Source organism: Electrophorus electricus, chromosome 1 (genome assembly GCF_013358815.1).
Source record: "Electrophorus electricus isolate fEleEle1 chromosome 1, fEleEle1.pri, whole genome shotgun sequence".
Classification (NCBI taxonomy): Eukaryota; Metazoa; Chordata; class Actinopteri; order Gymnotiformes; family Gymnotidae; genus Electrophorus; species Electrophorus electricus.
The window spans coordinates 29209580-29235269 of record NC_049535.1 but is presented as its reverse complement, the minus strand read 5'-3'; the positions used below and the strand labels follow the sequence as shown (position 1 = coordinate 29235269).

At 40.9% G+C, this 25690-nt stretch overlaps 3 protein-coding genes across 9 annotated transcripts; all 3 read left to right on the top strand.

Annotated features, from left to right (window-relative positions):
• Positions 1-882: 882 nt before the first annotated feature.
• LOC113569824 lies at positions 883-16386 on the top strand. 6 transcript variants are annotated; one of them, XM_026997882.2, is made up of 17 exons: positions 883-1175; positions 2235-2707; positions 2949-3317; positions 5059-5283; positions 5547-5774; positions 6100-6648; positions 7980-8195; positions 8282-8512; positions 9144-10164; positions 10285-10637; positions 10840-12771; positions 13250-14341; positions 14658-14787; positions 14876-14959; positions 15086-15183; positions 15315-15390; positions 16034-16386. In XM_026997882.2, the coding sequence occupies exons 1-17, from the start codon at positions 986-988 to the stop codon at positions 16063-16065; spliced, it is 7299 nt and encodes a 2432-aa protein (XP_026853683.2). In that variant the 5' UTR covers positions 883-985; the 3' UTR covers positions 16066-16386. The 6 variants fall into 6 exon arrangements, with proteins under 6 accessions (XP_026853683.2, XP_026853684.2, XP_026853680.2 ...); XM_026997883.2 differs by having other exon boundaries at positions 9144-10637; positions 10840-11176; positions 12161-12771; XM_026997879.2 differs by having other exon boundaries at positions 9144-10637; positions 13253-14341.
• A 318-nt stretch (positions 16387-16704) lies between these two features.
• On the top strand, positions 16705-21835 carry LOC113569834 (zinc finger protein 705A-like). Of its 2 annotated transcripts, none has more exons than XM_035531323.1 (3): positions 16705-16962; positions 17244-18791; positions 19196-21835. In XM_035531323.1, the coding sequence occupies exons 1-2, from the start codon at positions 16770-16772 to the stop codon at positions 18104-18106; spliced, it is 1056 nt and encodes a 351-aa protein (XP_035387216.1). In that variant the 5' UTR covers positions 16705-16769; the 3' UTR covers positions 18107-18791; positions 19196-21835. The 2 variants fall into 2 exon arrangements, with proteins under 2 accessions (XP_035387216.1, XP_026853701.2); XM_026997900.2 differs by having other exon boundaries at positions 17244-18906.
• Positions 21836-23496: 1661 nt separating this feature from the next.
• LOC118241698 (zinc finger protein 236) lies at positions 23497-25451 on the top strand. The gene is made up of 2 exons (XM_035528151.1): positions 23497-23876; positions 24178-25451. Exons 1-2 carry the CDS (start codon positions 23693-23695, stop codon positions 25254-25256), a joined length of 1263 nt encoding a protein of 420 aa, XP_035384044.1. The 5' UTR covers positions 23497-23692; the 3' UTR covers positions 25257-25451.
• Positions 25452-25690: the final 239 nt, after the last annotated feature.

The following is a 25690-nucleotide window of genomic DNA, read 5'->3' as shown; positions in this document are numbered from 1 at the left end:
GTGCAAGAAGATCAGGCATATGTGTATCCATATACATCTAATAAAATCAAACCATTCGTCTGACAAAATATTTACTTTCTCACAGTGTGCACCTTTTGTACTTTTATATACATTTTGGAATATGACCATTGTCTTGTGATGGTTTAGGTAACGTAGGTCAAGCTATGTAAGAGCAAGGAAGACCACAATGCGTACGTCAAACTAGGCCTATAATATTTAAATCACATGTGCATGTGAAAGGCCCAAGGTACAGGAGCCAAGTACACTGACTTCGTATACAAATATACAAAGAAGGAACAGTTGCCACTTTTATTTTCATTTAAGTATAGTCTTGAATTTAATGTTATTTTGTAGTCCTAGGCTCAAACTGTGTAAAACACAAAAATCACTGATGACACTTATAAACCTACTGCTAGTAAAAAAAATACATAAGTTTATATTTATCAGAAGCTCTTATCTAGAGCAACTTACAAAAGTGCTTTGTCATTTACTCATAGAATACATCCTAGCCAATACAGCAGGTTAGAGTCCAATATACAAATGATCTAGAATACTGTAGTAATACAGGGATCACTGCTGATGCCTAGAAGTACAAAATACATAAGGTCCTCTCTTAAACGATGATAAGTGTCATAAGTACTAGGGTTTGTTAAACAACATCAGTGTAATAAACAATACCTTACAGTAAGTAATAATTTAAGTTAGTAAATTGGTGTTTTTGTTTAAAAGTTTAAGTATCTACTTGTTTTAGTGAGAAAGTCAATAAATGCAGATATAAAACCTACTCAGCTCTAGTCACCTTACTTTTAAGCTTGCTGAGCTCCAGTCGCCAGATGGCAGTAAGATAGAAGAAATTGCATGGTTAGCAAACAGAAGAAGAACTACGCTAACAAGAAGGTAGCTCGCTAGCAATTTCTCGTGCTTTAGTTCACATATTAAAAAAAAAACAAAAAACAAACGTGTAGAAAGAAAATATTTTTTGAAAATGACCAAATTACAGCTTTTGCACCGCGCTCTTAACGAGCGCTTAATGGCAGCGGTGGAACAGATTATGGAAATGGTCGGCGGCACGGTGTTGGAGTACGAAGAGGAGACAGTTAGGGCACGGAAAGAAAACGAAATTCTGAGACGGAGGTTACGATGGATGGAGGGTGAAAATCCGACTGATTGGCCAGGTACCTAGACTGGCTATATGGCTAACCTGCCTAGCTACATGTTTTGTTAAATGGTAGGATACGGGTTCAAACTGTGATGCAAATACTGATCAAACCCGTGTTTTAATAAGACGCCTTGCCAAATCAGTAATTTATAGAGTTGCGGCATAAATAAAGAATTATTTTTGCAGGTGTTCTATATCTAGCTAACGCTAGCTAGCTAGCTAAGATAACTAGCTTGCTTGGCGTTATTATTAACCCGATTCAGATGTCTCTGTGCGTGTATATTTGATCAAACTTTAGTGTGCTTCTGGTTGAGTCAGCCTCATCTTGCATAATCTGTATGCCGACATCCCACGATATTAAAGGCCAGCTATGTTGCGGATAAACGGCTAATTCCTAAACTGTTAGCTGCGAAACTAATTCATCTCTGTTGTCATTGCATATTATAGAGTTGATTTTTGCTCCAAAACACTTGTTTTATGTTTCCATAGTCCTACCACCTCTATGTTCCACAGGAAGTAACTTTTCCCGTTATTTAGCCAGTGAGAGATATATATATATATATATATATATATATATATATATATATATGTATATATGTATGTATGTATATATATATATATATATATATGTGTGTGTGTGTATGTATGTATGTATGTATGTGTGTGTGTGTGTGTATGTATGTATGTATGTATGTATATATATATATATATATATATATATATATATATATATATATATATATATATATATAAAGATAGATATGGATATAGCTACGAGATTAATGGTTTTTCTTTGGCCATCACGTTTCATAAGTTAAATAAGATTAACAATGACACTCATTAACACCAAAGATCTTGTTTGTTTTGCTTGGGAAGAAAGAGGATTGAGATATTTCAAGACTATCCAACAGAAGTAGTAGGGAACATTTCTACTCAGTAGCTTTGACATAGATCCTGAGATTGCTCCTGCCCTATGAAAAAACCCAGAGGTTAATCACAGAACTGGCACATAGATGCTTTTTGCATATCTTATGGTTTCTGTGCCCAACACGGTCCACTGCTGTTTCTGTCCCAGGTGAGGCAGAGGTCTCTGGGCTTGAGCAGCAACCTGTGACCCTAGCAGTTGATCCAGCACTGGAGCCCTTGGCCATCAAAACAGAGCCCATCGACACCTGTGACTCTCAGTCATTTACACCTGACAGCAGCCTTGTGGCACCTGCTAACACCACCAACCTGGAACTGGTCGATCCCGGGATGAATGCGCCCACTGATGCCGGCCTTCCTGATGGCGCGTTGTGGGACTCTGCTCACAGCTACATGGCTCCCCTGGACTTTGACCCCACCATGGTGAGGCACTGGAGAGGAAGAGGCCGGAGCCAAAGGATGTCCTTTGCTTGCCCAGACTGTGGTAAGGTATTTGGGAGAGAACACAGACTGATAATCCACATGCGCATCCACTCGTCTGAGAGGCCCTACACATACCGCAGACGCAAAGCATGCTTCTACGGGGACAAGACGCGCAAAAAGAAACTGCACAGAATTTCTAAGGTATATGGGAGTCCTAAGACTTGGACTTGCATTCCATCATTTTCTGCATTAATGCTTATTTAAGTAACACATGGCAAATACCTGCCCTGATGTTAAGTCAGGAGGACAGTGATTTCTAGTGGTAGGTGATTGTCTAAATAGTGCAGATTGGTTTTTGCTTATGCATTATGATCAAACCACAAGCAGCCTGAAAGGACATTTTAAAAATTAAGTGTACTTAATAGCTTTCTTTCACATCTAGACATCTAGAGAGATTGTAGACGAGCTATCAGATGGCTCAGAACAGACGGAGCGCAGCACTGGATTGGATGACATCAGCACTTCAACAACTCCTGCACCCAGTGCCCCAGAGGTGGAGCCTGATGAGGCAGCGGGTGAAGCCAACCAGAACCCAGAGGCCAGTGCTGCCAGGCCTGTGGGCCTCCGAGCCAGACAGGGAGGAGCCAGAACCAAGATGCCTCGTTGTGTGCAGTGTAAACGGGTCTTCACTCATGTGTCTCGGCTGGCAGTTCACATGAAGACCCACAGGAAGCCTCTTCCCACTCACCAGGAACATGAAGAACAAGAAGGCACTGACAAGACAGACAGAAGATCACGTCAGCATCCCAAGGTAGTGCACTACTCCAAGGTACCACGATACCGTGGGATACCTCGCAATTGATGGAGAGTCTTTAATTGGTTCTGCATTACTCATATGTACACATACATAAGCATAGCATATGTATATGCATGCAGTGATAACTAGCTAGCAATAAATGTAAGATGTGTGATCAAAACATGTGGGATCTCAACACCTGTTGGTAGTTGTGGGGCAGAGAAGGGCATTGACAAGATGTCTGGTATATAGACTAACAATACTATAGCAGATAATGACAGATACTTGTCAGCAGGTAATGTTTATTAGAAATAAACAGCAAAAGGACAGCAAAAAGCATTGATATGGCTCTCCAGGACCCGAGTGCTTAAAAGAAGGGGTCAGCGGCTGGGTGACCATTTCTTTGACTTTGACAGAGCATTGTGTAAAACTGTTTTACACGGTTATATTGTGGGATAAAGAATACAGCGACACTGAATTTTGTCCGTCTGAAGAGGCACTTAATGCAAGCATCATCCACAGATCTGTGCAACGGTAAGAATCTCCATTTTGTTCGATTTTGGCATTTTATATATATAGAACTGAATCGGAATTCACATTTAGATTGTAAAGTTTGGGTTTTTATTTATGTTTCATACTGTGCATACCACACAGTCTCCTGTCAGTTATGTATGCTGAGTCTCTAATTTGATTATATGTAAAATTTACATTTTTAAGAATATCAGTATCATTTGGTTTGTTAATGGTTGGTTAATATTAGTGTGTGGAAATGACATATTGTTTAACTATTAAAAGACCAAATTACCAATTTTGTTTTCCCCTTCCAGATTCCCCCTGCAGACCAGTGGCATGTAGGGTGTTAGAATGTACTCGTGCAAGTAGCACACACAAACAGCGTCAACACTACTTAAAATAGAATTGCTTAGCTAACCAACATGCTTCAAAGGTGTTAGAATTATCAAAGTGGATCATAGTTTGGGTTCACCATAATTGTGACTTAAAATATTTATACAGATTCATCACTCTACATAAGACCACAACGGACCTTAATGCCTTGTAGTATTTGTGATTTTGTTCTTTTAGCAATGATTTTTATTAAAGGTGTGATTGCTGCTTTTATTCATTCAACTTTAGAGCAGAAGACTATTTCAGACCATTTAACCATCATTGGATGACTAGGATGGAAGATGTCTTTAAATGCCCTTATCTGTGTCTATCTTTTGAAAATATTTTATAATATTCTACACTTTAAAAAAGAAAAAATATAGTCTTCATTTTGACGAATAAATGGCTTTTTAAAAACTAAGCACTGTACTGTCTTATGTTGGTTCTTGCATTGTAGTTTTTGGAAAAAGAATAGTACACATTTTTTGCACATTATTTGTGTGTAATATAAAATAATGTCTTCTGATTGTTTGTTTGGGTAGTGGTGGGGTAAATGCCAAGTGCTATATGGTGATGTGTGAAACAGCCTTGTTTCCCCGTTAATATATTTACAAAAGTAAAATGGAAAAATACTTAGAATAATGTGTATTTGTTGTATCTGTTTACTAAACCTTTTTAATAGGACTTGGTATGATGACTTGTGTAACCTTAAAGCATAATAATTTGTGCAGTATTACTATCAAACTTTTGAGCCTGTGAGTCACATGGTGATGAATTAAATGACACAATCTAACCATTTGCTCCTGTGATTATCTGTGTTGGTCTCAGGTTGATGTATTCAATTGCTGTTACCTTTTCAAACTCCTCCCAGAAAGCAGTAATGAGGAACAACGAGGCAGAGGTGGAAAGAGCGCGAGCAGGAGGCCATACGCTGTTTCAGTGTTCAGAATGCAAGAAGGTGTTTGCTCGCTCCTGTTGGCTGACCTTTCACCTGAAGTCACACGAGCGTGAGCGCGTCTTAGCCCGCAAAGAGAGAAAGCAAAGGCAGGTTCCAGGTAGCAGGATGCAGAGAAGTGTCCCACAGGGCTCGCCTGAGGTATGGACCCTGCTCTAACGCCTGTTGGCCAGGCCAGAGCTTACTGTCCCAACTGTTCATTTTCAGATTAATTAAATGGCATTTTCACAGTTGGACGACTAAAGCATGATTTATGCCTTTAGGTATTGTTACACTGTGTTCTCTGAATAAACATAAATACCATTTTTCATTTCATTTGTGTCGGTATATCAAATATAAGTCTTCAGAAACTGAATTTTCATTGTAAGATTAATTTTGTAATATTGATTTTTTGTTCCCTGTAGCCGACGAAAGAGATTACAAAGGAGGCAACTGCTGAAAACAGCAAAGTTCACGTACTAAAGAAAATCTTTGCCTGCCCATATTGCGATAAGGTTTTTGCTCGTGAAGGGTGGCTGGGCCCACATATTCGGAGTCATACTTCTAAGACACCACAAAAGAGTGGGATTTTTCCTGATAACATCATACCTGGTTCTACTCAGAGAAGGACCCGCCGTACCATCGTTTCCCAGGTTGGTTTCATGTGCTTTATTCCAGGCAATATACACCCTCCATGCATAGGTAGTCTGCACCACACAGACAACAAAATATAGTAGCCGGTACTTAGATATTGTATACATGTGATTTGTTCCCCTTACACTCTAAAAATGACTTTTTACAAGTGGTACAAGTTAGGTTTTTAGATTGGGTTCAATTATGTATTTCATGTTGTATTAATGGGTAATTAAGATTTATACTATAGCTTGCTGTTTTGAATATTATTAGAACAGTTAAGTCAGACGTTCCAGGGGCAAGTCATTATGATTCCATTGTAATTGTCTCTGATATTTTATTCAGTCCTTTCAACAGTTGGAAGAAGACACCACTGAGGTAAAGAGTGTCACGGAAGATTCAAAAAGAAAAAATGAAAATTCAGAAAAAATCAAAGAGCAACCAAAAGCAAAAAATGTTGAGCTCAACAAAAATTACACCGAATCAGAAAGAAACTCGGAAACCAAAAGAATTGGTAATGAATCTGAAAGAACCATTGACAAAACAAATAAAATCCCAGATGAATCAAAAACAATCTCCAAAGAGCCATCTGGAGGAATGGGCGGCATCAGATCAAAGAAAAGTTATCCTTGCCGACAGTGTGGCAAAGTTTATTTGCTTGCTGGTTGCCTAAAAACCCACAAGAAGATGCACAGAAGGGAGAGGATTCTGAGGTTGATGGAGGAGCAAAGGCAAATAGAGAGGAGTGCGGAGGGGCAGAGTCTCGAGGAGGAGGAGGAGGAGGAGGAGGAGAATATTGGGGAAAGGAAACCGAAGAGGAGTAAGAGGGTTCTGGAGATTCAGCAAAAGCTGGGTAAAAGGAGGTCTACGAAGAAACAGCATTTAGACAAATCAGTATGTTTTGTTTTTTTGTTTTTTTGTTCAGATCTGAATACATTAACAGTTGAATGCTTTATTTTTCTTTTCATAAATGCTGAGTACTATAGCGCTAGAGCTGTAGTTAATAGGCTTCCATACATTTTACACCGGTCAGTTGTAAGATGTAACTTGGAGATCTCACTGTAGAGAATGTCATCTTGTTACTTCATAAATGATTATTAATGTACACTCACCACCTAATTTATTTTTTATTTTTTTAGAAACAGTTAAAAAAAATACCTTATGAGCATGTAGTTTCACTTGATTGTGTATTTGTTGTGAGTCATGTACAGTTTTGTTGTCTGTTCCCCACTCTTCATAGGTGATCAGTTTATGACCACACGACCACTCTTATCTAGAAATGTTTAGGTGGAAGGCCATTCTCAGGCAAGCAGTGACAGTGACGTGTAAAATGTGTTACTCTGCTTTGCCGGATACTCTCATACCATAGCAATACCCACCTCCATGCCGCTATCATGTCATTCTCACTGTCGTGTTGAGAATGGTCTTCTCTGGACAGTCTATTTATAAATCTTTAGAACACAACTGTACTTAGTACATTGAGTTTAGTCAACAGGTATAGGTGCTTCTATTAAAGTAGGTGTTGAGCTATGTCAAATTTTAGTATGAGTGATGTAAATGGTAAAAAGGTTTTGATTGGAAGATATGTAAGGGGGATGCTGACAGACCTGGGACTAAATCAAATGATGCACAAACCCTGAACCCCTTTACTGGGTCTAACCTAAGACAGAATGTTGACATGTTAGTCTGTTGTCTGCACTTAAAGCAGCAGTAATCATATTTGAAGTTCTTGTTGCCTTCTGCCAGACTTGCCCACCAAAGCCCCTATTACCCTTCAATCCCTTCATTACTCTTCATTGCCCATTCAAGCCTTATTCCAAAACCCCTCTATCCAGAGTATCAATACTTAGCCTACACTTCAAAGTGTGGTGGTTGCATTCCACAGTATTGATAGGCAAGGGCAACTTGTAGAGAAGATTTCTAATTTGTCAGTACAGCTGGATTATGTTGGATTTTTTTTGAATTACTCATTACAGAGCCTAAGAAAAAACACATTTTTCTTCGCTCAGAGCATCTATGTGAGTGATGGCAATCGGGATGTGAAAACAGCTTAGACTAGTAATATAATAATAATTTAAAAAAAACTTGCATCATCTTTAATGAAAAACGTTTCTAGCAAGTGCTGAGTCATACTTGGTTTAGTCCCATTGAAGTGACCCCTGGTTTCTGCATTATTAGATTAGAGGTACTGATTCATGGGATTTTTTCCTCTTCCACACTCTAAGCCACAGAAGAATGAGGACAAGCCTTCTGATGACCAGCCAGCAGAAGCCAAGAGCATAGAGGCTGCTACCAAAGCCCCTGGCCGTTGCGTTTGCAAGCACTGTGGGAAAGTCTATGCTAGGAGAAACTGGCTGAATCTGCACATCCTGGGGCACAGGAAGCAAATGCTGGCCCTGCAGCAAGACAGTGATGAGATGCAGAAAAACGACGACGAGCAGGTATTCATCACTGCAGTTACGTTGGAAGTTTCCTTCAATTTACCGGAGTTAAAATTTTTTATATTTTTGGGGGGAATCCGTTTCAGACATCACAGGGAAGTTCGTCCACTGAGGATTCTGCGGTTCAGAAAGGAAAAGATGGAGGTAAAGCGTCATTTCCCTGTCCCTTTTGTGAAAAAGCCTTCCCACGAGCGATGCGACTGATGGTGCACATGCAGATCCACTCAGGCGAGAAACCGTACCCCTACCGGCAACGTAAAGAACAATTTTACGGTGACCTGACAAGGCCCAGAGGCCCGAGTTCCGACAGCCAGGAGGTAGGAGAATTTATGATGAAACCCATGATGCCTACAAAAGACTGCATGTCAAACAGTCATGTGTGAAAAATGTTTTTTGGTTGTTTTGGGGTTTTTTTTTTTCAAAATTTGAATAAATAATTGTGGATTTGTTCAACATAAGACTGGTTATGTAAGAACACTGGTTATGTAATAGCCTCTGGTTCTTACTCAGTTATTGCTTTTAAATGTTAGGAAAAGCGCTAGTGTCTTTGTACAGAGGGGACACACGTTTTGATTTTAATTACATTTTACTGCAGTTTTATTACATAATTTAAAAATCTTCCCACAATTTGAAGCACACATTCTGTTAGAATTAATTTTAAAGAGTGTTCATGCATTTACCCTAATATGATTATCAACACACATTAACACTGAAGGTCAGTGAGCCATAACACAGATCATTTTGCCATTTTTGCTTCCTCAATAAAGGGTTGTTTTTACATGCAAATTGAGTGCCTTGACATCTCTATTTGTTCCTTTTTTACATTTTGTTTGTTTGTTTACTTAAGTCAGTTGCATGGCTTACTGTTTGTTTGTTTTTCCTACATTGTTTGTGGCCAGTAGTCTTCTCTTGTAAAGAATTACTAACTTCCAATTTTCCTTCCTGCAGCCTGCAATAGAAAACACTGATGAAAGGGAGGAGGATGAAGGAATCACAGTCACTAGGAATCAGACCTCTGCAGTGTCTCAAGACCACACAAGCACTACAGAGCCTATGGAAACCATTCAACCTCAATCAGTTTGCACTGGCAGAAAATTGAGCCTACTACCTCCACAGTCAGCTGGTGCTGCTACTACCAGCCACAGCACAACTCATTCACGAACTGATTCTAAATCAGTCAGCAATGCTATAAGCCACTTCAGTTTGCAGCCTAGAATTGTTCTAGAACCAATTACTGCTGAGCCCAAGCATTGGACTGCATCTGGAGAGGATGATTTTAGTGTAGTTAGTGCTGGAACTAGTGATGTTGAACAGCACCAAAATGTTGATGTAGCTGATGCTGCTAAAACAAATGCTATAGACTACCAAGTCAATCCTCCTCAAATTCCACTTGAAAACCTTAACACTTATGACTACCTTGACAGCCAAAATCCATTGTCTAGCATAAGCTATACTGTTCTGTCAGAGACAGATGATCCGGATATTGTTTGTGTTAAATTAGGTTCGTTTTGTAAGTCTCTTGAAAATGCATCCTTCCCTCCTACCCTGGTGAAAGGTGAGGTAGAATCGGCAGAAATAGAAGTAGAGCCAGAACTTTCAGGAACCCAAATTAACAGCCCAAGTGTGAAATCAGGTTTTACTGGGACAGTTTACTCTGTTGCCAAAAATGGCCCCCCATTCTCTGAACCTGAGAAAGGTAGCAATGATCGAGCACTGATTTCTGATAGTAATTCTACTGATATAATACTAACAACAGTTCCTGAATTTCTCTTGGCAGAGTCCAGTTCCAGTGCTATGCACCAAGAAGCTGACACAGAGCCAGTTTATATGGTCGTCTCAGATGTTGATGAGGATAATAATGATGATCGTGATGATGACTGGTTAAATGTGTCCAATGTCCTGCATGAAAAGAAAAAAAGGAAAATGTCAACAGGGAGCCAAATGCAGATTGAACAGTCAGGTCTTAAAGGTACCACCATCAGTCAGTCTTTCCAGAACCCTTCTAGCATAGAACAAGTAAATGGCCCTTTATGTAAAGACCCCCTAAACCCAGCCCTGGATAAGACTGCATTTGTGTTGGCTGGTGCAGGTGCAGGTGCAGTTGACAAGACCCCTGTCAGCTCCTCAGAAAAAGCAACTGAATCTGTAGTGTTTATACCAAATGAGACAGATGAACAGAGTGACCATTGTGGCTTACTCGCTAACAAGGATAAGTTGGTGCCCACCTCCATTCAGCAAACAGAAGAAAGCTGTACAGACCCGAAGGGGTGGTTTACTTGTGTGCCATGTGGTTTAAAACTTGACAGTGAAGGATCCCTGGCTCTGCACAAGAAGATTCACTCTCTCCCTGGACACACAGATAAGTCGTCAGTCTTCAAAAAGCTAAAGAAGAACTTCAAGAACAATGAAACAAAGATTAAGCAGCCAGTTGGTCATATGCAGGTATGCAACTTTGTCAAAGGAGAGAGTGCTATAAAGGTGGACATAGTTTTAAAATTGTACAATATCTGGCCAGGGAGAAATAGAATGTCAAGCTACTTTAGCTACTTATAAGGAATATTTCATGATCTTAATACAAGGCTTAATTAAAAATAATATTGATGCATAACTTTTTTGTATTCTTTTAAATCTTCCCCATTTGAAGACATCAGAAGTAGGTAGAGATGATTCAACAGACAACCCTGAAATCTCAGGAGAGAGAGACTCTGCAATGTTGGTAAAAGTGAGTGCAGACAAGCCGTCTGAGGGCTGCCCAGACACCGACACCAGCCAAAGCCCCAGGGTAGCCTCAAAAGCTCTGGCTGTTGGCAAAGAGCCGAAGAAGGAAAAGAAACCCTTGTACTGTCGGTTCTGTGGGAAAGCTTGTCGAAAAATAGAATTGCACCTCAAGTATGATCACTCAAGGGAGCCCGAGGTGATGGAAGCTTTGCGTTTTAGCAGAACTCCAGAAGAGAGGAAGAAGCTGTTAAGCCATCTTTGCAGTAAGGAAAAAACTGAATGTGATAACACTGATGTTGTCAGAAGTGGTAAGGCTGAAGACCTTGTTCATTGTATCTTCTGTAAAGGGTCTTACATGAGGAATCAGTTTTGGAAACATGCACTGATATGTGAAGAGAAAAAAACAAAGGAGTTAATTTTAAATGAAAATAACAGCAGTGTGTTTCAACCTAAGCCCAGATTGACACAGAAAACCTTTGAACCAGAATCTGAGAAACTCATTCAAGACAACATCTGCAACACCGTACAGCAGACCCTTCCAGAGTCATTGAATGTTCTCTTGCCTGAAACTTATCCCAGCACTACACAAAATTCCCTTACATCAAATTCTCCTGTTGCAGAAACTGCCAGTACTGTCATAAACCCAACCCCTGGTCCAGTAATGGAGGACCCACCCATTTCATATATTGGTGACAGCACAGTAAAGATGAGTATTGATTCAGAGACTTCAGACCCACCCATTCTAGATTCATTCCCCAGTGCACATATGAAGGTTTCTATTCCAGACACTGGAATCAGTATAGCAAAGAATATTAACGTGGAGCTATTGGGTCCTCCTGTTTTAGACTCTTGCCATGCTGCACCAGAAATCACTCAATTAGAATTAGAGAATCCACTACCTCTAAACATGGGTGATGGACAAGAACAGAAAAGCCCTGATTCTCAGTGTCCTCCCATTTTGGAGTCTTGCCACAGTACACCACAGGAAGTCCTTGATGGTGAATGCACATGTCCCCTCATTGACACAGGTGGGATACTAGATATAAAACAATGCACTGCAGAATTGACAAGTCTGCCTCAATTTGATGCTAGGTTCGATACTGCTGAGCAACCGCTTACTTCAGATTTTAAAAGTCCTTCCCTTCTAGACCCTAGCAACTGTGACATACATCATAATGTTGGACAACATTGTCAGAATCCCGCCTCACAAAATTTAGACTGTGTTAGAAAATGTATTTCTTCTCCAGAATCAATGGACCATCCAGACATTACCAGCAGCATTTCGGCTGCTAATAAAAAAATAGACAGGGATGCTGTACCAACTACTGACAGTGGTGATTTGCAGCAAACCTTTGACTCTGAAGCAGATGCAGAGAGGACTGCCATGCCAAAACTTGGCTGCACTGATTCTCATCTAACCCCAGATCAGGAATTGGAGATGATTGCCAGACCTGACACAGACAAAGGTCACCTTGATTTAGAATCAACAAATACTCTAGTTCCAGACTGTGTTGGCTATGAAACTGGAGACTCCATTCAAGTCTTTGAATCCAGAGAGAACATGGCTTCTGCCACAGAAACTGACAGTCCTCCAGTTTTGGATCACATTCCCAAAGAAACGCACGAAACACCTGGTCCAGAAACGGACAGAACATACAATCCTACAAAGCAAATGTTTGATTCTCAAGGTCACGTCAGAGCCAGCGTGGATGAGTTTGGTGAAGTTGCAATCCAGGACTGTGATTTTAAAATATCTCTTGATTCAGATACCACTACAACAGTAAAGAGGAAATGGGACAATCAAAGCAATGCGGTCAAGGAAGACCCAAAGAGAAGTCGTCTAAGTAACCCCTTACAGGTACACACCATAACATCATCATTGGATCTGTATTAGTAATGACTGTAGATAAGATGTGGTGTTATTGCGTGGTGCTTAACTGCTGAAGAAAATTGTGATGGCTAATAGATCACTGAACACAATCTGATGAAATATAGAGCCCTGTTAACATTTCAACATATTTGTACTTTACAGGTGGTAAATATTTTAAAGTTTTTAAACCTGGTTCAATAGCAGTACCCTGCTTCTTTAAAGTGACCAGACAGCTTTACTAAGACTGTTTTACACATCAGTTACCTAAATATCTTTCACTATATTATTGGGATTGCTGTTCTTTAGACCTCTGTGTCACAGCTGAGTCAAGTGCTGCAGTTGTTGTACAGTGCTGATCATAGAGTGGATCCTAAAATAGAAACATAAAATGGGTTTCATCTCGTTTTTTGTTTTCTAAACTTTCACAATGCTTATATTTGCTAAATAATGTAACCTTTCTCCATAGAAGACATCAGAAGAGTGTGTAGCATCGACAAGCACTGAAACTTCAGAGCAGACTGGACCACAAACATACACCTCAAATTTGACAAGTTTGGAAGACAGTGAAGGAAATGCAAAGTTATATAAAACACATTACTGCTTCTATTGCAGAAAACCTTGTGTCCGAATGACTCAACATCTCCAGTCAATGCATCCTAAAGAGCCAGATGTAGCAAAAGCCCTTAGTTACGAAAAGAACTCCAAAGAAAGAAAACAATTGCTGGATCTTCTCCGAAGCAAAGGCGATTTCTTACACAATACAGATGTGGTTAGGAGTGGAGAGGGCAGTTTGGTGCCATCTAGACAGCTTGCCACAGCTACCTCAAATGAGGATTATGTGCTTTGCATATACTGTCTTGAGTTATTCAGTAGGAGGTCTGTTGCTAATCATGTACAAAGATGCAAGCAGAAATATCCAGACAGAGCTGCAACCAGCTGCAGTGAGCTGCTTCCTATCACTGTTTCCAGATCACCAATTCCAACATCCAACACAGGCTGTACTTCAGAGAACCTGAAAAGTGCTCCAGAATCTATAAATTCCCCACTGCCAGATACCTCCTTAAGTGAAGAACTACTAAAGGCTAATCCACAGTCAGCAAATGCTCCTAATGCTGGCAGTTCATGTATAGCAGGAGATGAGGAGAATCCTCATGAAGAGTATGATGGGTCCCTGGAGGGAGACCAGTCAATCGGGTCCCTGGAGGGAGACCAGTCAGTCGGGTCCCTTTCAGAGACCGGTCACTGTGGAGCACAGCTTGATGCTAATATAGAATGTACACATTCTTCCCCTAAATATTTGGGCACAAGTGCTGAGCAAGTTGATCTAGAAAGAGGATGTGACATCACTTCAGACACCAGCCTCGTCACTGGCCAAACAGGAAGCGATGACACTCCAGATGCCAGTCAAACAGGAAGTGACTATGTACACAAGTGGTCACTGTGCAATCACACTGACACTAATATGAGTGAAGAACAGAAGACCGAAGTAGAGCAGAGCAGCCAGAGAGTATTAGAAAGGAGGAGGAGAAGCTCCCGTCCTCATATTCAGGTGAACCAGGTATTCTCAGCTATTCTCTAATGAGACGTAAAGTATTTGACTTAATAGACGCATCCATCTTCAGACATCACCTTAAGACAAGTTCATCAAATGTTGGAGTTCTTGACTATGATTGTATAGACGGGAGAAGATATCAGGTGTTGCTAGAATCGATGATTGCTTAGGGATATGAATAAAACTAAATATTGTTTGCTGTGATTATATAGACAGGCAGATGTAGATGAGTGCAAACAAGGGGGGAGCTGCATTTGCCTTGAGGGTTATTTTTTGTTGTTGTTGTTTTGTCATTTTGATCTGTTTCTGTTTCCACATGAAGCCGATGAGACTGGATGATGACTCTGATGAGGAGAGCGTGTCACACAGCACGAAAGTGCATGTGTGTGAACACTGCAACGCTACCTTCTGCAGCCCTTATCACCTGCGCAGACATGTATACACACACACAGGTCTGTACATACATTTGCAGAGTTGTAATATCTCCACACTGAAACACACAAGAAATCCTTGATACACAGTGCTTGGTATCACTTGTAGGTGAAAGACCTTACTGGTGCAGCCAGTGCAATATGGGCTTCATTCAGAAATATCGTTTTCGAAACCATAGAATGATGCACCATGGTGAGTGAGTGTAAGCCATAACTGAAGAAATGTCATTTTTCTTTGTTTGGTGTTTGTGGTGGTTTTTCTGTGCTCTGTCCCACAGTGGTAGTTCATCTAATTTCTGATTCTTAAATTAATTTCCAGGAGAGACGCAGTTAAGCCTGGACCAGGAACTAGCAAGAAGTCGCAAGAAACGATCTCTCAGTGGAGAAAAGCCAGCAAACAACGAGCTCCACCAACAGGTGTTGTATTAAGTGCTACTTTAGTTTTCTATTGAAATGTAATATGAAATCTCTTTTTCAACTGTGGAGATAGAGCTCAAAAGCAAAAAATATGCAATTGTTTCTCCTGTGTGAACCCATTCCGGATGCAGCCTTTGGATGAGCATGCTGCGATGTCACCAGAGCTGCACAATCCAGACATGGAAAGAGCTGCCTCCACAGACGGAGGTAAAAGCAGTGTTGGGTGCAGCCTGAAAAAGCAGCTCTGCGTGCTATCCAAAGATTAGGGGTTTATTTGAGGGGCAAAAAGCAGCACTCAATGATGTTTATGATGGTGAGCCCGACTGGATGTAGTCTTTTAGAGCTAGGAGCTCCACTGAGAGGAAGAAATTATTATGTATCACTTCTCAAACAGAGGCAGCTTGATCCACAGCCTCAAACTCATGAGAACTAAGACAGGGACCATCAAGTCAAACTGTATATCCAAAAGGGTGCAGCATAAGGATTATGTACACCATGTGTTATGACAAAGATTTATTTTAAAAAGACCATGAAATGTAAGAATCAAAGCCTGACTCTAAACATCACAAGTGTGAGAGCAGGACATCTACACCTCTGTCTTCTCCCAGTGAGAGATTCCCGATTGAGTAGGTTTCTGGCAAGTAGATTAGAAATGATATGGACAGAAAAATATCCATTCAATAATATAGACTCAAAATATAAAGCTGTGGTTTAACAAAGAAGGTGACACCTTTGACCTATATTTGTCTTAAGGGGTTGGTCTTTGCTAGAATTCAAATCACTGTTATTGACCCAGTCAGCCAACGCATTTGCAGTGTTTACAGTGATTTATGTTTGTGTTCTATTTCAGACCCAGAGGAACCTTCACAAAGTTACACTTGAAGTGAAGAACTAGAGTTAAAGCCCTTTATCAGTTTAATTTTCTCTGAACTGTTGCCTCAGTGAGCATTTGCAACATAGAATGGTATCAAAGGAATATTGACTATTTTTTATAAATATAGACAAATTCTTTGCTTGTTTTATTTCTTTGTAAATATTTTTTTTTACATCCAATTTTATATATTGCTTAATCTGATATTTTGATCAGAGGAACATGTTACTGAACACTGAGAAAAGGTACTTTAATTTTACTGTATTATCTAGATTATCTGACTTTCTTGCATAAGTGCAGGCTGAAAATAAAAACAAAAGTCTTATTTCAAATGTGTTTTTGTAGTGTCAGTCATTTCCTCAGCTTGTGTGAGATGAATAGTTGGAGATGTTTTAAGAAAACAATTTATTTTAATGTATAATTGAAAGGCACAACAGCACTAGATGCTGGACTGCAGTCTTAAATTTGACAATTGCACGATGTCTAAGAAATCTGTGAATTTGGTGTCAATGTACTGTGGAAATCACTGCGATGCTGCATTGTGTCCATTCAAGGCTAGTTTTAGGCACAAAGGTAATCTACACCAGACCAGTAGGGGGCAGTAGAAAGCGATTATGTACAGTTCTGTTCCGCTCTTTTATTTATATTAGTACGCAGGTGCAAATCTTTTCAGGTGGTGAAGTAATTTCACATTTTGTTTAAAGGCGAGAAAAAAATGAATAAAATCGATCGATTTAGCTCACTATTGTCAGAGCGTCTGTCGGTCGTCGTGAGAGAGATTATTGGAATGGTCGAAGATATTGTGTCTGAGTACCGAGAGGAAACTACGCGCACGAAGAAAGAGAACGAAATCCTAAAACGTCAGCTGCGGGACTTCTTTCTAATAGATGACGATACAGACGCCTTCGGTAAATCATTATACTAATGAATAACGACTGAGGTGTATGGAAAGGTCGCACAAAATATACAAAAAATGTAAAAATATGTAGCGTAACCTGCCTTGATATACCGTACTAACCTACTATCCAAAGGTTGTGTGTGTGTGTGTGTGTGCGCGCGCGCGCGCGCGCGCGTGTGTATATATATATATATATAATATACGCGCGCACACACACTCTCTCTCTTGAACTTTCACATTCCCATATGTGTGTGTACACTGTCTCTCTTGTGCTCTTACTCTCTGTTTTAGAGGAGGGTACTACAACTCAGCAGAAGGAGGGCAGTTTGGGACAGCAGGAGCCTCTGATCAATATTACCCTGCAGAACCTGTGTCAAAAGCTGCCCGAGAGCAGAGTGCCTGCCTCGGACCATAGAGCCAAGCCCAGCAGAGAGCCTGATGATCCCTTGAGCCACAGCTCAACACAGCCCGGGAAGGAGTTGGGAAAGAGAAGACGGTCTGTGATTTGGAGGCCAGCACAGAGCAATTCTTCAGGCTCTTCTCACAGCGGTGCTGCCAGCGACCTCTCTGAGCAGGAGGACTCAGCTGAGAGTGGTGACACATGCACACCCACAGACACGGGAGCAGGAGGAAAAGGACAAAAGAGGAAGCCAGCAGAGAAGGCCAGTACGTGTGCTGGGGGTCCCCTAAAGGCCAGCACTCGTGCTGGGGGTCCCCATAAGTGCTCCAAATGTGACAAGTCCTTTACCGAACTGAAGTACCTCAAGTCCCATCATCGACTGGCCCACAGCAAGGTAATGGGCTGCAATATCTGTGGCAAGGCCTTTGCCCAGACTGTGGATCTGCAGCGGCACCTTCTCACGCACTCGGGCGAGAGGCCGCACCAGTGCGACCGCTGCCCCCGCAGCTTCGCCCAGCTGGGCAACCTCAGGAAGCATCAGCAGACCCATGAGAGCAAACAGCAGCACAAATGCCCCCACTGCAACATGGGCTTCAATGACCCGGATGCCCTGGGCCAGCATGACTGTGGCAGGGACAAGCCATTTTGCTGCAACATCTGTCGGCAGTGCTTCTCTTCTGCCAAGAGCCTGCAGGCCCACCTGCGCAAAACCCACCCCAAAGCACAAACACTAGGCAGCAAAGGCAAGAGATGAAAGAGAGGATAGGCCAATTTTTCTAATTTCAGATTAGATGTGTGCATGTTATTTTTGGATCTTTATCCAACTGATACAAATTCCTCTGAAACAAAGGACAAAATGAATGAAAACTCTACTGACAATGTTCCTCCTTAACCGTACTGGGCACCATGAAGTCAGTTTAAGGACTTTATTTTAAATACATTTGCATGTTCTTTGTAAAGGCTCTACACCTCTTTCATATTTAATTTTGAGTAAGTATTGTTTGAACTCATGCTAATATAACTACCGTAAACCCCATATGATATATCAGTTCATCAATTAAAGACAAACACTCAAGATTTCTAGTGGTCAGTGGGTGTATATTTAAGAATAATGTTTTAGACATATTCTGATTCCACAGACTGCGAATTGATGGATCCATTTGCCGACCGTAGATGTAATTTCTCCTATCCAGAGGGAGGCGGTAGAGCTCTTTTTGTTTTGTATCTATTGGTTGACCTATGTTTCACATGCACGTAACCAAACATCTTCGGCGTGGCAGAAAGTATATGCTCTGTCCGAAAACCTGGCTACCTGCAATCTAGAATATTTCTAGAGTCAAGTGTCTTTTTTGAAGAACAGTAAAATGACCAAACTAGATCGTTTAAATTCATTCCTGTCTGAACGACTATCGGCAGCAGTAAATGAGATAATATACACGGTAAGCATGACGATACAGGAATACGAGGAAGAAACGGCACGGATACGTAAAGAAAACGATTATCTGAAGGAAATGTTAAAGGTTACAGGATGCAGTATTGCAGAAATGAATCCTGGTAAGATGTATGATCTCAACGGTTAATTAAACGTTACAAGTATGCATCTCCTTTTTAGGGACATGGCTAGCTGGCTAACCCCCTTTGAGATCCGTCATAGTTGGCTAGCTAGCTAGCTAGCTAACCTATCTGGTAATTTCACGGAGACAAATGTCTGAATAATACTTGACCTGCTTTTGTTTTTTAAGGTCATAATTACTGTAATTCGATTATATTAAAGTCTCCTTTGGTAACCTAAACGTGAGGCAAGTTGCTTTCTTAAACATGTAGGCTATTCTATGCCTTACAGGTGTGGTCTCCTCCCTGTCCAGCGGACAAGATTGCAGCTCAAGCTTGGAGCAGGAGTCGGAGCTCCAGCAGGCCCACAATACGCACCTAAAAGTAGAGAAGTCTTGTATTAAAACAGAGCAGCTCTGTCACCCTACAGATTCTGACTCGGAGTCAGAAACTAGGCAGACAGGCGCATCACAGACAGACAGCACTATGGAACCTCCCCAGTCTGTCCACTGTACCACCTTGTTAAACACGCCTGCAGTTGACGGCGAGGTTATAGACTATAATTTCCCTGCAAAGATCAAAGTAGAGTCAATAAACACAGACTCACATTCACTTGACGTCACGGACAGTGTAGATGCCAGCATCCAAAGCTGGTCCCCACAAACCTGGGATCGGATTGCCGAAAACACTGACCAGAGTAGGGCCCAACAAGTCAGTCAGAGGCCATGCGGCATTGAGGTTGCACATTCTGTACCAACAGCCTCTCTGAACAGGCCAGTGGAATTTCGCGCTGCATTCAGCTATTCAAACCGAATCATATGCACCAACAGGTTACACTGTACCAGCAGACACTGTGAAATGCAGAAAAGAACCATAGCCAAATCAAGCCCTGTATGGAAGTATTTCTCACTGAAGGAGGGTGACTGTAGTAAGGCAGTTTGTCTCATGTGCAAGGCAGTAATCTCTCGGGGTGTTAAAGAGTACACCACATCGGCTCTGTTAAAACACCTCCGTATGAAACATGGCAAATGTTGATGTTCAGACTGTTCTTTTTTTTTTTGTACTTGTGAATCAGTCTTTAATTTGACACCAGTATTACAAAGGCAATATCTGGAGATCTAAATATAGACAACATGCTCAATCTAGACTGCTCAAAAAAATGAAGGGAACACCATCACAGTATAACACGTGTGATTATTTAAACTTCAAGAATATCAATCTGTCCAATTAGGAAGAATAAGAGATTGTGAATTAATTTGGTTCAAATGAAAGTGACAAGTTCACTGCAGTGGCAGCAACAAGACATCCCCCAAAAGGAATGGTTTTGCAGGTGTTCGCCAACAATTACTCCCAACTTATCGTTCCTGACTGATTCTTATCTGCAGTACTGTAGTTTTGCATGAGGATGGCATGAGGGCCCAACGTCTTCTAGTAGGACCTCGCAGCCCATTGCCACACAGTCCGATTAGCATTCGCCAGAGAACATCAGAATTGGCAGGTCCACCATTGGTGCCCCATTCTCTTCACAGATTAGAACAGGTTCATGCTGAGCATGTGACCGAGTCTGGTGAAGCCATGGTTAGTCTGCCTGCAACATCATACAACATGACCTGTTTGGTGGTGGGTCTGGGGAGGCATATCCTTGCAAGCATCCACCTGATTGCCACCGGTACCCTGACTGCTGTTAGGTACTGGGATGACATCCTCAGAGCCATTGTCAGACAGTACGCTGGTACAGGACAATGCACAGCCTCATGTGGCCAGAGTATGTAGGCAGTTCCTGGATGTTGAAGGCATTGTAGCCATTGGCTGGCCCTCATGTTCCCCAGACCTGAATGTAATTGTCTGGAACATCATGTATCTGACACTGCCAAGTAGCACTACAGACTGTCCAGAAGCTCACTGATGCCCTGATCCAGGTCTGGGAGGAGATCCCCAAGGACACCGTCCGCAGTCTCTTCAGGAGCATGCCCTGGCATTGTCAGGAGTGCCGACAGGCACGTGGGGGCCATACACACTACTGAGTCACTCGAGTTGCCATGAGGAAATTCCTGCTGTTTGGATCAGTCTGTGATTTCAATATTTCACTTTTCAGTGCGAGTTTGAATCCAGCCCTCAATGGGTTGATGATTTTGGATTCCATTGATTGTCATTTTGTTCTCAACAAAGTACACAATTTATTTATTAGTAAAGGTTTTCAACTTGAATCTTTTGTTCATTGAGATCCAATGGGTGATTTGAGTGTTCCCTTAATTTTTTGAGCAGTGTAGTTTAAATTGATTAAAAACTACAATAAATCAAATGATGTGCGTGGAACCCTCTTTACCACATTCAGTTCGTTCTGGGACAATGGCACCAAACCTGCAGTCCTCGGATGGCTAAACAAATGTTCATAAAAAAGTGTAGGAATTGTGAAGTGCTGATTACTGTAAATGGGTCACTTACTCAGAAATTAGAAACAAAAAAAAATCAGCAATAGACAATACAACTAAGAAAACAGATCTCAGATAAGTTTATACTTTAAGTATTGTGGTGAAATATGGTATGGATCAGAGCTAGACAATTACAGCTCCTAAAACACTTAATGCATATGGTGCCAGAATGAGATTATTAAATGTTATGGATTAAAGATGCACTGTATTCTATGAAAAAATGTAAGCAATTTGTTTATTTTCTGCCAAATACTATTTAGCAAAGGTTTTTAAACTAAATGATTAGACTTGAACATCAATCAGTTAAATGTGATTTTAAGGTGTGTTTTGTTTTCATGGTATGAGTCTGATAAGATTTTCTTTGCCATATATTGACTGGTGTAATTAAACAAATTTCAGATATGTCTTAAGTATGCACAAAAGTTTAATAAAGTTCAGGATGTTCCTCTGTTCTTTTACCTTTCAGTTTTACTGTACTTTGGTAAGGGTAGAACATGGCAGGATTTGCTAGATCATATAAATTTACAGCTAGGTCTAGTTATGCCTAAAGGTTACCACATACTGCTCCTGGGACTGTAAAATTAATTGTTCTCCCAATTTCAGAATGGCCTTGCTGTCCTCTTTGTTACCAATACTGATTCACTTTCACCTCACTCACCAGAATACACAAACATCTGCTAGTGACTTTAGGATTACACAGACTAACCATTCATTACTTGGCTACAACTATGAGTGACGTTTGGACACATTGGAATTCAAGGATAACTTCTTATGTGAATGTCAATGAACAAATGAACCTTGGCACTGCTAACTTTTTTCCTTGTTTACTGAAATTGCACAGTGAATTCAGGTATGATTCAATATATTTTAAGATAAAATCTTCCTCATATTTGTCCCAATTTTGTTTTCAACATCTTTGAAGGTAGGGTCTCTCCGCTGTCACCAATGTAGATCTGTAGACCTGCATGCTTTTCTTTTGATAAATATTGAAACTGGTACTTCCTCTTTATAACTAGCTTGCAGATGACCGTTCTACAATACAACAATTCAGATGCCCTATATGCAGTTGTGGCATAACGTGACAGCAAATGCAGATGGACAGTGCTGTGCTCTCCTCTAAATATTGTAATAGTTATTTATTCAGGGAACTTTGACCATGGATAATGTATAGGCCAACTCAACTTGAACCTGTATTTCAGCTGTATGATTCATTTCTGTAATACTATACAGTACTTTGACCAGGTGCACATCACTTCATCACACTATACTGTGCAAATATGATAGTACTACTATAAATAACATGCATTTTAATCTTGATTTTTCATCTTAATTTACTTTCTTTTATAACAGTAAGAATAAGCTTGTATCTTGTTGCACGTTGCTACTGCTTCATTTAAGCTGCCTTTGTCATCCACTGCACCTTTGACTAATCTATTACTTGCTACTGTACTGCTGTAATAGATGTTACTTATTTCACTCCTTAATATTCTGTGATACATTGTTTTCCCTTGTATGTAGATTGTAAGATTTTAGCTGTTCTTAACAGTAGTTATAGTTTGGTTTTTTTCTACTGACATGCAACACTGAGTGACAAAACAAATTTTACTTTACCTGTATAATAACAATAAAGCTACTCTGTTCCAATTTATCTATGGAGACAGTAGGCCTGTAAAGAAGAATGCTACTACAGTGTAAGCAATGAATCTTGGTCATTGCGCAGAAAAATAAATTTGTTCTTACTATTTCTGATTAAATCAGGAAACAGGGAAAAATATTTAGTTTTCCATATGAGGCTCCCTTAGCCCTAGAAGAACGGTGCAACTGCTTTCACCTGCGGGATTCTTCCAAACCACATACTATATTCTACACATTACGTTTAATTTTATGAGTTTTTGCATTCATACATCCCGGTGAGGGGTGTAGTTCGGTTAAATTGCGTAAGTTGGCCCAAAATCTGAATTTAGTGTTATTTTTATAGATACTAGTCAATGTGTTATGCGGTTTTGGATGCAGGTGTTGCGTCAATTTTACACTGCCAGACTTTGGACGCCTACTATTGAAGAACCGCTTGACTGCACTATTGTGCACTATGAGCACGCAGCCATGTTTGTCCACGCGGAAGAGTTGTGTCACATGATCAGAAAAAAAGACTCGCGTGCGTTTCAGTAAAAAGCGGAAATGTTTAGTTTATTAGCTTAGCTATGGTGGTAGCTATCTTACTGTGTGCACCGTAAAATCTGACTGAAGCTGTGTGTTCCAGCCGCTTTTATTTTTATTAGATAGCGTTAACGTAGCTAGAGATTACCAAGAACAAAACAGACACGCCAAGTGCTATTCTGTTTAAGAAATCTAACGAAATGACAAGGCTACAAACTTTAAACCTTTTCTTGACCGAGCGTTTCATGGCGGCGCTGAATGAAATCATGGAGAAGGTTGGAGTAACTTTTCTGGAATACGAAGAAGAGATGGAGCGGACACAAAGAGAGAACGAATTTCTAAAAGGGCGCTTACAGGAGCTTGAGATGGTCCTTGCTTCAGCGGGTATATACCTGTGCTTGCTAGCTAGCTAGCTAGCTGGCTATGTTTGTATTTTAACCTACTGAACACAGAATTGTTACAAATAGCTAACGGCGCTTAATAGGGCCAGTCATTAAATATCCAAACAAATGAAACCCAATAATAATTTCAGGCAGTACTGATAAATGCTGCCCTAGTATACATTAAAACATATGCTTGCTATTTTCTTCGTTACTTTTTTTTCAATTGCAAACGTGTTTGCCTTATTTTTATGTCTACAATAAGTTTCAGTAGGTCTGGTAATTAAGATTTCTCATCTGTCTAGGTTCGGGAGTTTTGTTTTCTCCAAATTTTCCGGAACCAGGTTCACCTCCAGCACAGCAGGAAAGGAGATCCCTCCAGGAGCAACCCGAGTCCAGAGAGCTCGAATTGAACCAGAACCAGTTACTTAGAGGGCAGCATGTTAGCATAAAGACAGAAGCATCTTCACACCCTTCTCATGTACAGTCTTTCTTGGAAAGCGCACCTGAGCCTTTGGATACCAGTCAGTGCCTCGCCCAAACAGACCACGATGATGAACTTGATTTAGCCATTGTGGACGAAACGAGTAATATGAAAAGGGAGCCCACCGAAAGTACTGTACCGCAGATCTCCTCCGATGGAACGGTCCACAGCCCAGTGCTTCAGATCGTAGATTTGGAGTCGGTCAGCACTGCTGCCTGTAGCATATCTAACCCACCTATGCTAAATGATGAAATTGTGTACAGTATACCACATGAAGAAAGTGATCTGGAATTAAGTAACTCTCCAAAGGGCGATTCTAGCACATTGCAAGAATCTGTGAAGACGACAACCACCAGCTGTAATGTATTTCCAACTGCAGATCACAAAATGATCAGAGCTAATACTAGCTGCAATATGTCGGCTCTGCACACTGGGCCACAGTCAATGAAGACCATGAGCCACGCTGCCACAGGTGCCAGGGACCCGCCAAGTGCCTCGGGTAAAGCTTCAATCTCTGTTCTACATAGCCAAGCCCTTAACCAGGGGGCAGGAGTCGGAGTCGGAGCCTTGCAAGGCCGTGCCACCCTTACGTGCCCAGAGTGCGGCCGGCCGTTCCTGCACCGCTCGCAGCTAAAGGTGCACATGTACATCCACACGGGCGAGAAGCCGTACGTGTGCAAGCAGTGCGGCAAGCGCTTTAACAACGGCGGCACGCTCAGCAATCACAGCAGCGTGCACCGGCAGGTGCGCATGTATAGCTGCCCTGTGTGTCACCGCCGCTTCAAGGACACGTACACCTGCCGCAAGCACATGCGTGTGCACGCCAAAGTAGCGCACGCTGCCGTCCAGCAGGATCTTAACAGTGGAGGTTCAAGAGAAACTCTGGCAAAGCATTATTAATTTCTGTAGAACTTGGGGGGGTGTCTTTGTTGTTCTTGTTCTTTTTTTGGTGTTCGTTTTGTTTGTTTGTTTTTGTTTTTAGATAGGTCAAAATGATTTGTTGCATGAATGCTGGTAGCTCAGTAAAATCCATGGACTCATCATGTATGGTAAGAAAAATATATTGTGTGATGTAGTAAATATGATTAATATAAATGTTTGTCGTTTGTTTTTTTTGTTTTGTTGTTTTTTTGTTTTTTTGTTTTTTTGAAAAACGGGTGGTGCTGTAAAATTATAAATCAAAAGTATGCCAATTAATTTTTTACTTTTATATGCGGGCATTTACACACACTAGGGGGCAGTGTTGTACAATGTTTGCAGAAGCCCAAGCGGGGGGACTCCCAAAAATGCCTGGGTGTGTTACTGTAAATCATGCAATAGTTGCCTGCTTCTCT